The sequence below is a fragment of the Thamnophis elegans genome, chromosome 9, assembly GCF_009769535.1.
Source record: "Thamnophis elegans isolate rThaEle1 chromosome 9, rThaEle1.pri, whole genome shotgun sequence".
Lineage (NCBI taxonomy): Eukaryota > Metazoa > Chordata > Lepidosauria > Squamata > Colubridae > Thamnophis > Thamnophis elegans.
In genome coordinates this window covers 56,177,700-56,191,514 of record NC_045549.1, presented here as the reverse complement: position 1 = coordinate 56,191,514, position 13,815 = coordinate 56,177,700, and the positions used below count along the sequence as shown (strand labels likewise).

At 39.5% G+C, this 13,815-nt stretch overlaps 1 protein-coding gene across 2 annotated transcripts in view; it reads left to right on the top strand.

Moving 5' to 3' along the window:
* NCAPG (non-SMC condensin I complex subunit G) overlaps positions 1 to 13,379 on the top strand; it is a 33,982-nt gene extending 20,603 nt beyond the window's left edge. Inside the window, exons 13-22 of one of the 2 annotated variants that reach the window (XM_032224553.1) lie at positions 644 to 754; positions 1,345 to 1,464; positions 2,985 to 3,194; positions 3,888 to 4,069; positions 5,581 to 5,746; positions 5,903 to 6,064; positions 8,922 to 9,063; positions 10,316 to 10,396; positions 11,234 to 11,306; positions 12,987 to 13,379. In XM_032224553.1, the coding sequence (XP_032080444.1) occupies positions 644 to 754; positions 1,345 to 1,464; positions 2,985 to 3,194; positions 3,888 to 4,069; positions 5,581 to 5,746; positions 5,903 to 6,064; positions 8,922 to 9,063; positions 10,316 to 10,396; positions 11,234 to 11,306; positions 12,987 to 13,086 (1,347 nt within the window). In that variant the 3' untranslated portion in view covers positions 13,087 to 13,379. Of the gene's footprint in view, positions 1 to 643; positions 755 to 1,344; positions 1,465 to 2,984; positions 3,195 to 3,887; positions 4,070 to 5,580; positions 5,747 to 5,902; positions 6,065 to 8,921; positions 9,091 to 10,315; positions 10,397 to 11,233; positions 11,307 to 12,986 lie in introns of both variants that reach the window. The other variant, XM_032224552.1, reaches the window with a different exon arrangement.
* Positions 13,380 to 13,815: the final 436 nt, after the last annotated feature.

Genomic DNA, 13,815 nt, shown 5'->3' with positions numbered 1-13,815 from the left:
TATGTGATAAAATGACTTTTTTCAAACTGTGTTTGAAATGGCTTTTTAGAAGAGGAATAGAATAGAGAATATTTGTAGTTCGGACTTGAACTGAGGACTGAAGATATTACTTCGTTGGGTAATGAAATGCTTGAAGAAAACAATCAAGCTCAGAAAACAGCAAGGATTCCACAGGAAGAGAAACCTGAAAATCCTGCTATGACCTCTGATGCTAGTGCCCCCTATTAAAAAAAGAAATGACCCAGAATATTTCTGTATCTACCTATGTAAAAAATATAGTTTTCTACACATGGACTATTTCTCATGTAGAAGGGCTAGGGAAAAAAAAATCCAAACTCTGGATCATTGCAAAATAAAACTAGATGTGAAATATGGGAATTGGAGTGATAGTTGCTGGAAGGAGGCTGCTACTTTGGAACAATCTGCAACTAGAAGGGATCTTAAGATGGGCCATTGATTGAGCAGATCATCTTCAGTTCGAGTCACTGATAAATATAGGATCAAATTTTGCTTGATTTCCTGTAGAAACAAATGGTTAATTCTGTTGAATGCTGCTCATTTTGTTCTTGGCTATTAGAAAGCATTGTAGATATTTGGGCGGACCAAAATCCTGAACTAAATTATGATGCTTTTATTTTAAAAGAGTGATCCAGAAACACTTCTGAAGTGTTTGATGATGTGCAACCAACTTCTGAAGCAGATCTCACTTTCCAAAGGGTTAGGACCTACGTTGGATGGAATAATTGAATCCCTGGTATGTGGTAACCTTATGATACGTATCACAATATAGAAGATCTGTGCTGAGCAGGAGCAGGTATATGTGGTCTCAAATACTTTTTTCTATTTCAGGTAGCTATTCTTGTTCTGCATTCTATTGTGCAATGTATATCCACAAAAGACAGCAAAAAATGAATTTATTTGAACTGGATAGAATTTCACCTTGCAGGCACCTCAAACAGCTTTTCTACTTCAGCCCTCCATTGGGTTGCACATGGAATCAGTTTTAATTTCTGTGCAGTTCCAGGTTTTATATCAGTTAGAGATTCACTATTTTTCCATTTATGAAGTTGGATTGTGTCCTTTTCCTATATAGTTCTTTCAAACAAATCTGAGCAACCCATCTGTCTACTTGACCACCAATGTGAGCGTTTGTTAAAATCAGTTCATGCTTTTTTGTTTGCAAAAACATCCTCAAGGGGAGGTTAGGAGGTTGGCCATCCTGGCTTTTTAAAAATCCCTTTTGGTTACCCTGGTCTCTTCAGTTAACCATATATCTTAGCAAGCAAGCAAGCAGCTACAAGGTTCTCTTCTGATCAATATGTCTTACTATGTTTGTTCTTCTAGATAATTCCAGGAATTACTAATATCCATCCTGCTGTGCGAAACATGGCGGTGCTGTGCTTGGGCTGTTGTGGCCTGCAGAGCAAGGAGTTTGCAAGTCAGCACCTCACTTTGCTGTTGCAGGTAAGTAGGTTTCATTTCTCATGAAATGTCTGATAGACTTTGGGAACCCTGAGGAAAAAGAGTTCCTGTTGCCACAGGTATTCTTGAGTCCAAAAGAGTAGTAAAATATGTGAAGGGGGCCCAGAGAAACTCCACTTTGCTTTCAATAGGCATACATACCATTTGGCATTTGGTTGACTTTCAAGTTCAGTATCAGGTCCTGTAAAGATGACGAATTAAGCCAAACATTAGTACCTTGGAAAGATCTTTGTTGCTAGGAGACTCTGGTATACCAGACACTTTAAAACCTAACCCCTATGCAACTTATCGTAATTAAAGGGAAGTTACTTGGAGTCTCTTTCTCACACTTCTTCCCTCTCTGGATTGAGAAGTCTGTCACAAGTAGATGGGAGCCACTACGTTGGCATCCTGGAATTTTAACGAAGGTCCAGTGTTGCTTTATACTGTGCTAAGAGGGCAAGTGGATGGGTAGGCTGCAGAGGAATAGCCAGCTTGTAGAAAATACTTGCCATTTACAATTGGCCACAAGTTCTATGTAGTGATCTTGCTGGAAATTATAACTGGGAAGTGAAACCTCTAACTAAAAAGAAGGCAAACCTGGACCACCAATGCTGTCATTCCATATTGCTGCAAACAGCTGTGGTCTTCATTTCCTATCTTCTCACTTTCACATTCTGTTTAAAATAAATTATATGCAGACTCATACTTTTCCATTGTAATATCAGCATCTATTCAAGGCCTGATGTTCTGAATGTTGGACTTGAAACATTGGAAACATTTCTTTCCATTGTCCTACATCAGGGGTCTCCAAATTTGGCAACTTTAAGACTTGTGGACTTTTCTCAGAACTGAATTTTGGGAGCTGAAGTCCCCAAGTCTTAAAAGTTGTCAAGTTTGGAAACACCTGTCCTATATCCATGGTAGAATGGCATTCTTCTGGAGGGTGTAATATAAGGTAGAGTAGTTTCCTAGGGTTGGGGATGTGACTTGGTCCCTCAACCAGTTTGAAGCTGCAGAAGGGGTTGATTGGGAAACAGCTGAGAAAGATGTGAGGTGGAGGGAAGGCTAAGGATGGGAATAGAAGAAGAAAGATAAAACTCCAATTTCTATTCTGAAATAACTTTCCAGATAGCCATACTGCTGCCAACATTTCTTGGCAGTATGACCAAATGCTGACTGCCCAGTTCTGGGCCAGTTTGAGGGTCTGTGGATGGAGTATTGAAACACATGGAAGCTCCATGTGTATCAGAAATCCCCTGCTTCAGTTTCAATCTTCAATTTTTACATTTCACCAGAAATTGGCTATTTTGCTTCTGTCTTGATTGCATGTTTGAAGAAACATGCAGATTTTGAGAAGGCCATTCGTCAACTTCAGATTTGTAGCCCAATTTGGAACTGTTTTAAAGAGTCCGAGAAAAGGCAAGGGTCAAAATGACTTTTTTTAAATTGCTCAACCAATGAAATATAGTTTAAATTATATGAATTCATAGGTTCTGTTTGCTCTTTCTAATCCTATTCAGGTATTGCAAATTGATGAAACGAAGGTAAAATTGAGTGCTTTAAAGGCACTGTTTGACCAGGTAATGATATTTGGAATAGAACCATTCAAAGACAGAAAAGTTCAAACTGGAAATGAAGAAAATGAGAGTGAGAAAACTAAGGAAACAGAAGAAGAAACAGCTACCACTCACAATCTTCTTCAGCTTCTTTCTGGGTTTCTAGATAGTGAGGTATGATTGAAACTAGCAAATATGGATGTAAATTTTAATTTCATGTGTGGAAGAATATAAAGAGAAAACTTGAGCAAAATATTTCCCTGACTGGCACTAGCAACATAAAAAATGCATGAAAAAAACTAAGAATGCTAACAATGTCAGTTATACATCACTCATCTGATGAGAGACATGATGAAATAGTCATGAGAGCCTTTTTAATTGCTTCAGATTAACAACTTCTAGTGACCAATCAGAGGTATAGTGGCACTGAAAAAAGTGACTTATGATTTGTTTTCATACTTAAATTGCAACATCCCCATGGTCACATGATCAGAATTCGAGCAATTGGCAATTGACATGTATTTGATAGTTGCAATGTCCCGGGGTCATGTGATTGCCATTTGTGACCTTCCCATCCAGCTTCCAACAACCATAGTCTCGGGGAAGCCAGATTTGCCTAACAACCACATGATTCATTTAACAACTGCAGTGATTTGCTTAATAACTGTGGCAAAAACGGTTATAAAATGGAGCAAAACTCACTTAACAATTGCCTTGCTTAGCAATGAAAATTTTGGGCTCAATTGTGGTTGTAAGTTGAGGACTATCTGTAAATGCAGTCTTGCAGAATGAAACAGGGTAGATGTTGCAGCTCCAATTTCCTGTGGAATAATTACTGGAATACACTTGTTTAAATCTCTTCTCCAGGTTTCAGAACTTAGAACCGAAGCTGCCGAGGGACTGGTGAAGCTCATATTTTCTGGCCGGCTAATCAGTGCTAAGCTTCTTTCTCGATTGGTTTTGTTGTGGTATAATCCAGTGACAGAAGAGGATATACGTCTCCGACATGCCTTGGGAGTTTTTTTCCCTTTATTTGCATATTCAAATAGGTATAGTCTGTGTATATGGATATGTCTGTAGTTTCTTTTTCTATACAGGTAGTCCTCGACTTGCAACAGTTCATTTAGTGACTGAAGTTCCCACGACACTGAAAAAAGTAATTTATGACCATTTTTCACCCTTATGACCATTGCAGCATTCCCATGGTCATGTGATCAAAATTCAGACACTTGGTAACTGATTAATATTTATGACAGTTGCAGTGTCATGTGATCACCTTTTATTTTTATTATTATTTTTATTTAAAGCTTTTATATGCCGCCCAATCCCAAAGGACTCCGGGCGGCTTACAAGAAAATATAAAAAGAACATAACAACAATACAATTTAAAACAACAGTCATCCCTCATAAATTCAACAGTGAGGTCAACAGCCCCAGGCCTGCCGGAACAGCCAAGTTTTTACGGCTTTCCTGAAGGCCATCAGAGTGGGTATGGTCCAGATTTCCGGGGGGAGCTGGTTCCAAAGAGTCGGAGCAGCCACCGAGAAGGCTCTCCTCCGAGGGCCCGCCAGCCGACATTGTTTGGCCGACGGCACCCGAAGGAGGCCCAATCTATGGGATCTTACTGGTCGCTGGGAGGTATGTGTCAGGAGGCGGTCTCGAAGGTATACTGGCCCTAAGCCATGTAGGGCTTTAAAGGTGATAACCAACACCTTGAATTGAGTCCGGAGACCAATAGGTAGCCAGTGCAGCTCACGGAGGATAGGTGTAACGTGGGTGTACCTCGGCACACCCATTATCACCCGCGCGGCCGCATTCTGAACTAACTGCAGTCTCCGAACGCTTTTCAAGGGTAGCCCCATGTAGAGCGCGTTACAATAATCCAGCCTCAAGGTGACATCTTCTGACTAGCAAAGCCAATGGGAAAGCCAGATTCACCTAACAACTGTGTTACTAACTTAACAACTCCAGTGATTCACTTAACTGTGGCAAGAAAAGTTGTAAAATGAGCAAAATTCACTTAACTGTCTGGCTTAGCAACAAAAGTTTTGGGCTCAATTGTGGTTGTAAAATGAGGACTACCTGTATTTTAAATAGCTCAAAGTGAACTTAATTAAAAAGAAAAAAATGTGACGTTTTTAAATTTGTATTAATAACAACTGCTTAACCATGTGATTTGCTATATATTTTCTTAAACATAATCTTCGTTGATTTTTTACTGGGTGTACATCAATCTTATCGTACAGATGCTTCTAAATGTTTTTTACATGAGCAGCTTACTGTGGTTTAGTTTGTAAGGCTGTTAGGTATCTGTATACCATATGCTATAAAAAAGCAGAAGAACCACAGTAAGATTTATATTAATTACTGTTCTTAGAATATTAGACTATCTTTATGCTCTATGCTGTCATTTGCATCTTATGCCACTTTCACGAGAGACCTTATTTTTTCATCTGAACATAGAGTTGGTTTCTCTTATGTTAGTTGGAAATTGATGCTGTTGGGTGCATTTGATGCTGTGTTATGTTAAGGCCTCACCTGTTACATTTTAAAAATGCAGAACTAATCAGGAATACTTTGAAGAAGCTTTTCTTCCAACGTTGCAAATATTATTTAATGCTCCAGCTTCATCACCATTGTCAGAGATTGATGTAGCTAACGTTGCTGAACTTCTGGTGGATCTAACAAGGCCCAGTGGGTTGAATCAACACTTTCAAAACTGCCAGGTAAGGTAAATCGTATGTGAGGAGGCTGTTTTGTTTGATCGAAGATTAGAAAGCCCTCAAAATCTGGGTTAAAGCCGCCTCCTTGCAGTAATACTTTTGTTGAAATTGTCGACAATTTATACTTGGATAATTAGCATATTGTAATGACTTTTTCAGGGTTTGACCGTTCATGATAATTTAGCGCTGAAAATCTGCAATGAAATTTTGACGGATCCAAGTGCGCCAGATGTCCGGATATACGCAAAAGCTCTCTGTTCCTTAGAATTCAGTAAGGATTTCACAAATGACCTCATGGATTTATTGGAGGACATTCTTGTGGTAAGCCATAGCCTAATGATACAAAAACACAGATTTAGTGGGTTTCTTGTAAAATTTCTGAGACATGTCTTAGGGTATCAGTGTGTGTGAGAAGAAACATTATTTGCCCGTTATTTAATGTTTCCATTCTCCAAAAACCTGAGTTTGCAAAAGCTAAGAATTAAAAATTATCTTTCTTTGGCCATCAGGTTTCCTTATCTTCTAACTTCTTCTGAGGAAAAACCCTGAAGCCAGGGTTAATCAAACATTGTGGTGCCATGATCCTGTAAAATAATAAATTTGTTTGAAGTTCATTTATCAATATGCTAGACGTCACATTAGAAGTCACCAGCCAGAACACCCTGGGAAATTAATGCATCAATGTGAATAAATGATGATAAAAAGGGAATGATGAGGGAAGAAAAAGAGGTCAGATTAATTTAGTCATTTCCTATAGGATGCATCCTCAATGCAGGTTTAGGTAGACATTACCCTTCCCTCTTCCATGATTCTAAATCAGTGATGGCGAACCTTTTAGAGACCAAGTGCCCAAACTGCAACCCAACACTCACTTATTTATCACAAAGTGCCAACATGACAATTTAACCTGAATAATGAGGGTTTACTACCTAAAATCATGATAAACAATGTAGAGTTCAGCTAACTGTACTGACAAACATGATAAATGCACTTTTATGCCCCTTCATTTTTTCTGCTTTTGAAACATTATGTTTAGTGACAATAAAAAAGAAAAACCTTTGTAATATCATTTCACTCTTTCCCCCCCTTCTCTCTCTTTCCCCGTCTTTCTCTTTCTTTCCCTCCCCCCTTTTTTCTTTCCCTGCCCCCTTTCTCCCCCCCTTTCTGTCTTTCTTACCCTCCCTCACTCTCTCTCTCTTTGACTCTGTTTCTCTCTCTTTTTCCCTCCCCCCCTCTCTTTATCTCTCTCTCTCTCTCTCTCTCTCTCTCTCTCTCTCTCTCTCTCTCTCTGTGTCTTGTCTGTCTATCCATCCATCCATTCATCTATCTATGCTATCCTGTCCAGCTTCAGGTGTTGTGTGAATCCAACCACCTGGGCTGTGGAAGGGGAGTGGAGCCTTGGCAGACAAAGCCAAACATTAGAGATCCACACAAAATAAGGCAACTCCAACTTGGATCCTGTTGGGGAGACCCCCTCTCTCCTCCCCCCCCCCCCCGTGGTGGGGCCCCGGACAGCCTGAATGCAGCTGTCTCCTTGGATGCAACCTGCAAGCAAACAAACATTGTGCTCTGGCTGGGCCGTCATCGTCGGGCCCCACCTCTGGCCAGTGAGAGCGGAGCAGGCAAGGTGTGCACCTTCCTTGCTGTGGTGCTAGCACTGGCCAAGAGGGGCATGCGAGCTGAACATTTGGAGTCGTACTTGGTGTAGTTTGTAAATGGGCTTGGTGGGGATGCTTAGCGGGGAGACCCCGGCCCATTTGGTTTCCTTTACTGTGGGGTGGGAATGCAGAAGGCAGAGGAAATCCGTGCCTCTTGGCATTCAGCTCTCAATGACTCCTTTGGGGTGACCTCCTCTGCTTTTGAAACATTAGGTTTAGCAACAATAAAAAAGATAAACTTTTGTAATATCATTTCTCTTTCCCTCCCTCTCTATTTCTCCCCCCCCCACCTCCCGTGGGGGTGGAAGGAACCCCTGATCTGATGATGGGTGGTAGGAATGACGTCTGAAGGCCAACGAGCCCAGGAGCAGCACACCCATGCTCAGCTGGCTGGTGGGAAGGCAGGGCATCCCAACACAGCCAACTCTGCAGGAAAAGAAACTGCTTTTTCTTGCTGAGATGATGGCATCATAATGGGCTTCAGGAGGAGGACGGGACTCCCGTTTCCCCCATTGTTGAAGCGTGTGAGTGAAAAAGTTAACTCAATTCCAACTTCATGAGATCTTTTTCTTTCGTGAGAAGTTGGAATTGATTTGAGTGAAACACGATGGAGAAACACATTTGGGGCTGGGGCGACTGTAAGTGTGCCCACAGAGAGGGCTCTGTGTGCCACATCTGGCATGCATTGCCATAGGTTCACCATCACAGTGCTAAATGAAGAAATAGGGGCATTTACTTCAGTGTCAGTTCTCAGTTTCTTTTGGCCTGATTCTAAAGATCTGGGTGTTTTGCAGCAGAGTCCACCTTGACTCTTTTGAGCTCCTCCCCAATCCATATGGACACCTGTGTAGTCTTGTTAGCCTTCTATGTTGTTATCTTCCTCTTCTCATCCTCTTCCTTATCCTGCTATCTCTTGGGGAATTTGTCAGAATGAGTGGAGGAGAACTTGAGTGAGCCTAAGTGCCAAGCACTTTATTGAAAACTCTTCTCCTGTGCCTATCCTTTGGAGGCAATGTGGAGTGGTCTTTGGACTTAATGGTGTTGAGATCCATGCAAAACCTTTGGATGGAGGAGTTGAGAGAGAGAGACAGAAGCTATAGTTGCTGGATTCTTGGCTCCCTTTCTATGGGCCGAAGGAGTTGCTTCTGGCCAAGAGCCGCTTCAACCCATCCCGTTCAAATTTGCTTGCAGCACCCACCCCCACCCCGTTCCTACTCTCAGTTTGAAAAGTCAGAGAATCACATGAAAAACCTGAAAATCTTTAATGGGGAATCATTTATTTCTTAATGACTATATTTCACAGATTCCAAAATCAGTTTTGAGTGATTTCTGTGGTTTTCAAATATTAATAAAATAATCTCATGTTATTTGCAGTAATATACTATTCATAGAGAAAGATTATTTGCATTTCTATTTTTTAATGAACTTCTTAGCCCAACATTCAATTCCAGCACCAACACATGTCTAGGATCAACAAATGCCCACTTCTAAATAAGCTGTTCTTTACTTCTCTATTACAGAAAGTAAAAGATAAAGTGTCTTTAAAAATGGTTGAAAAAGTGAAGAACAATTTAAACAAAGAAAGCCCTGTTGATGGACATGTTTCAAAAGAAAAAGACACTGCAGAAGTAGCTGAAAACAATTTGGACTGCAATAAATCATGTACGTCCACTGACCAGAATGAGGAAGGTAACATAGAGAACATACATACTGTATTTTTTTGAATTCTTTAGAGGATAATCTCTAGATAGGGCGGGAAATGGGGTATGGGAGAGAATGGTGTGTTATGGTTGTACTATAAAGGTGGAGAAATTACTCAGTTTTTACATAATACCCTTATGTAAATTCATGGATGACTTTTATGTTGGCATTAATATGTTGCCCTGAATATTGGGACTGGAAGCCCTGGTTCAGGTATGTTTCACTTCTGTCCCTTCTTTAGTGGTTGTCCTGAAGCCTGTCCTCCAGGACTGTTGAACACATAATCACTGTTTATGCTTCTTTTAAGTGAGGGGAGGGGGAGAGTCATTTTTACTCAAGAAATGAGTCTGTCAGATCCTTATACTGCCATTCAAGTTGGGAGGGGACCCCGGATTCTTTTACTTACATTGCTCTCATTCTGTTTTCCCATGTATCCTGTAAAAGTTTATAACTTTTACCCTGTCAGTATTCTGCCCTATGCTTTGATTTACCTTGGGGTATGTACAAGTGGGGAGGGCCATCTGTTTTCTCTCAAGTTTGGAAGCCTCACAGAAGAAACGCATGGGAACGACTCATCTCTTTCTCAGACAATCATATCTTCACATCTGTGGATTGGCTCATTCAACATCAAACTGAGAGGGGGGGTTTTCTAACCACTTTATGCTAATGGAATTGTCTGGGAGGAACTCAGACCCTGCTTTGCATTGTCTTGCATTGCATTGTCTTTCTTGAACAGGAGAGAGAGGCAGGCCCTTACAGAGTCATTGACTCATATGTAGCTTGGGAAATAGGTTGTTTAGATGGAGGTGGAACAGATTCATTCATTCATTCATTCATATATTTGTGTGCCTCTCCGCCAATCCCCCTGGTTCAACACACAGTGATGAACTCAGTGGGGTTGTTCTGAAGTTTCTGACTAGGAATATGGTTGCTATTCTTTTAGTTAACAGAATAATTTGTGCAGACTGCAAATGCTATGTTTTCCTTGATATTAGAAGAGGTATAGTACTCTGAATAACTTCAAATGACTCACTTAGCCTTGATTGGTGCCCTTGTCTCAGAAGCTAGTGGAAGGGAGAAACTTCCTTGTATTTGCATTCCCAAAATCAGGAGCTATGTTCTGCATTATAATTAGCATGAGATGCTCTGATTAGAATAGCAACATGGGCATTAACTTTGTTCAAGTTGTTTGATGATATGTTGTCCTAAATAGGTGATAAAGTAATCACTCCTACTGAAGACCCAGAGAACACACCTCTAAAGCCAAGATCTTCAAGAAACAGAGCAACAAAAGGTAATAATCCTCTGAAACAAATACAGTTTTGCTTTGTATAGCTTTCTCATAAGTGTTTTTCTGGCTAAAGAAAGGCCATATGTGAGTGTATGTATACGCTGAACTAAAAAACATGGACACTTGGTTTTGGGACTATTTTGACTTTACTGAAGTGGCTTTCTCTTCAAGTGCAGTGTCTTGCTTTTTGTTGCAATATGGACTCTCTGGCTAAGAGTACCAACTTAACAACAATAATTCCGGTCCCAATTGTGTTCATGAATTGAAGACTACCTGAATTTTCAGGAGATACATCCAATAACACTGGACACTTAGGAGATTCATTGCGGGTAGAGGGAACTGGAATCAGAATCAGAATTGAGCTGGAAGGGACCTTGCAGGTCTTCTAGCTCAACCCCCTGCTCAAGCAGGAGACCCTATACCATTTCAGACAAGTGACTGTCCAGTGTCTTCTTAAAAACCTCCAGTGATAAAGCACCTGCAACATCTGCAGGCAAGCTGTTCCACTGGTTAATTGTCCTCATTGTTAGGAAGTGTCTCCTTAATTCCAGGTTGCTTGTCTCCTTCATCAGTTTCCATCCACTGTTTCTTGTCCTGCCCTCTGTTATTCTGTTAATAAAGTAGGTTGTTGCCTATTTTGTCAAATGCCTTGCTGAAGTCTAAATATACTATGTACACAGTATTTTGCTGGTCTACTAATTTAGTCACTTTGTCCAAGAATGAAATAAGATTGGTTTGGCATGAAAATGCTAAGGTGCAGCTTTCTGTGAAACACCTCTGAAGAAATGACGGGTTCATGGTTTTAAACATTGACATGTATGCGTTGTGTATCCCTTTTAGGTCTGAGAAAAATAGAAGTGCAGACTGAGCAGCAAAGTGGGCGCTCTAGAACTAAAGGATCTGAAAGTGACAGGTAATTTCCTTGAGTTATCTGATAATTCCTGCTGTTAGGATTAGACATATGCTTTCAATTTTCTCCTGTCTTTGTGATTAAAAAGTTATATTGGGTTATTTAGTGTAGATGTCCAGACTGAATCCAAGGGTGGAGGTCAAACACATCATCAGCCTGATTCCCTACGACCCCAAAAGAGACCTAAGTCTCTTGAAGAAGTCCATTGACCTGGCACTAATTTCTCATGCCCATTAGTAGATTAGATTCTTGTGTATAGGTTACATGGAATAAACACAGTGCTTTCTGGTTTCTTGCACCTGACATTAAGTACTGCCCTGTAGTAAACTGAATGGTCATTTGCACATAAGTATACATACAGTATGTATATCTATACATTTTTTTCTGTAGAGTGATAGCAAAGTTCAATGGGTTAATTTATTGAAGAACATTAGGTAGCATCAAATAGGACTATTTAATTGGATATTGTTTCTTCCCCTCAGTGCCATCTGGATGCAGGACTAAATTTGACTGCCTGTGGCTAATCTGCTCCCTTGGCTGATTAGCCATGATAAAAAGCTCAGGCAGGAGGCTAATGTCCAAAGCAGCTGAAGGAGTGGGGGCAGGAGTGGGAACTGTGTTAATGGGAAGAAGGTGGTGGTGGCAACTTCTCATGGAGGGAAAGTAAAAGAAAGTGTGCTCAGGTGAAAATTAAGATAAATAGTGAAAAGATCTGCAGATGGGTTCTTTCCACTTATCTATTTTGATATTATCATTTTATTTTATTATTTTGGAGAAGGAACTAGCTCCCATAAAACCCAATTTGGTAACTATCAACCACATTCTTTTACGGTTTTAAAGGTTTGTCAAAAAATGTCAATCTATTAATGAGACTAGACAGAAATGTAATTATAAAATGTATGTATAATTTTGAGTAAATTAGGGAAAGGAAAGGTTTGAATGTTGCTTGAACAGTTACACTTTAATCTTAAGACAAATCCTCTACATCCAGGCAGGTGATTATCAATATACTTAAACCGCCTTTAGATCTGCATTTACCTTCCCCAACTACAGAATTTATGGAGTAAGCTGTATATCTATCAAGTCACTTGAGAGCCAGGTTTCTTGCAGAAAGATGACACTGAATGTAACTAATTAGACTTCATGCATCCTCTTCTTGCAGCTCTAGATATGGGGTTCTCCTCGGAGTTACAGAGAGGATTGGCATTAAGTCTACCAGAATAAAGCTACTTTAATTAATTGGAACATGAACAATTTATTGTCAAAATGCAGAGATAACCACTTTGAAGTTTTCATAACTACATTTATATCATCTTGCTGTAAGAAACCTAAGAGAAATCCAATATAAGCTGGTCCTTCATTAGAATTGGATACCAACATAAGTAACTACTTTTAGACCTGGTCCTTAAGCAATCAATAAGTTGCAAAAAGCATCTACAGCAAATTGTTATTATTTACTGGAAAAACAATGAAAAGCATGTCCACCAAGTCAGAACGTACTGCTATAAACCAATTTAGAACTTGGTTTCCTATATGTGTGTGTGTGTATAGACACACATACATCACACACACACACACACAGAAATGAACTCAGGAGCTGGAGAGTGGCTTCTAATTTTTTTAAAAACAACTCCTTGTGTCCTATTAAAACCATTGATCTCAAATATCTTTCCTTCCTGGCAGAGAAATTCAGCAACCTGTTTCCAAACCAACCCGTCGAATCAAAACAAGAGCTCTTGCAAAAGCGAAGATGGATCTCTCCAAGCTTCTAGACAAAGAATAGGTTAACCAAATCTGATGGTCACTAAAATTTGCTTTATATGCTGAATAATAAAGATAAAATCATTTTAATGTGGTATATTTCATACAAAGATGTCTCTATTTTTTTTAATAAAAAAAATAGTGCCCATTAAGTATGGTTGAGAATTATACTTAATTACAACCATTTTTTACTGCATATATAGTTCAAGCTGTTACTCTAAAAGCTGTTTGGATGGTTAAATCACTTTTGTTTTTCAAAATGTAAACGTATTTTGAAATTTGTCCTTTGTGAAATGTAATAAAACATTGTAGATGGTTCGTAGTATTTATTAAAATGGCAGAGAAATTATTTTTACTTCAACAAAAAAGTGACTTATACAAATTCCCTCCTCCAACCTCTCAATTAAAAGTTTGGAAGCTTTTTAGCCTTAAGAATTTAAAAATGAAAATCATTCTAATACAGAACTGCATCAATAAAACAGCCATATGTATTATGAACTAGCAGAAGTACATTGCAAAGTGCATGCTAACTTTTTGAACTATAAAAGTAAGCATTTTAAATTAGTGTCTTCCCATCAAAGACTAGTATTAGTAATGCAAGGAGGGTTTAGAAGGATGCAGACTGTCCAAAGCTGAATGTATTTAATCATAAAGAATATTGATTTTTTACGCTGAACAAATGAATATTCATTATGGTTCTTCAAACTGGATAGGTGTTGCTTCTCTTAATAGCACCTCAGAACCAAAACCA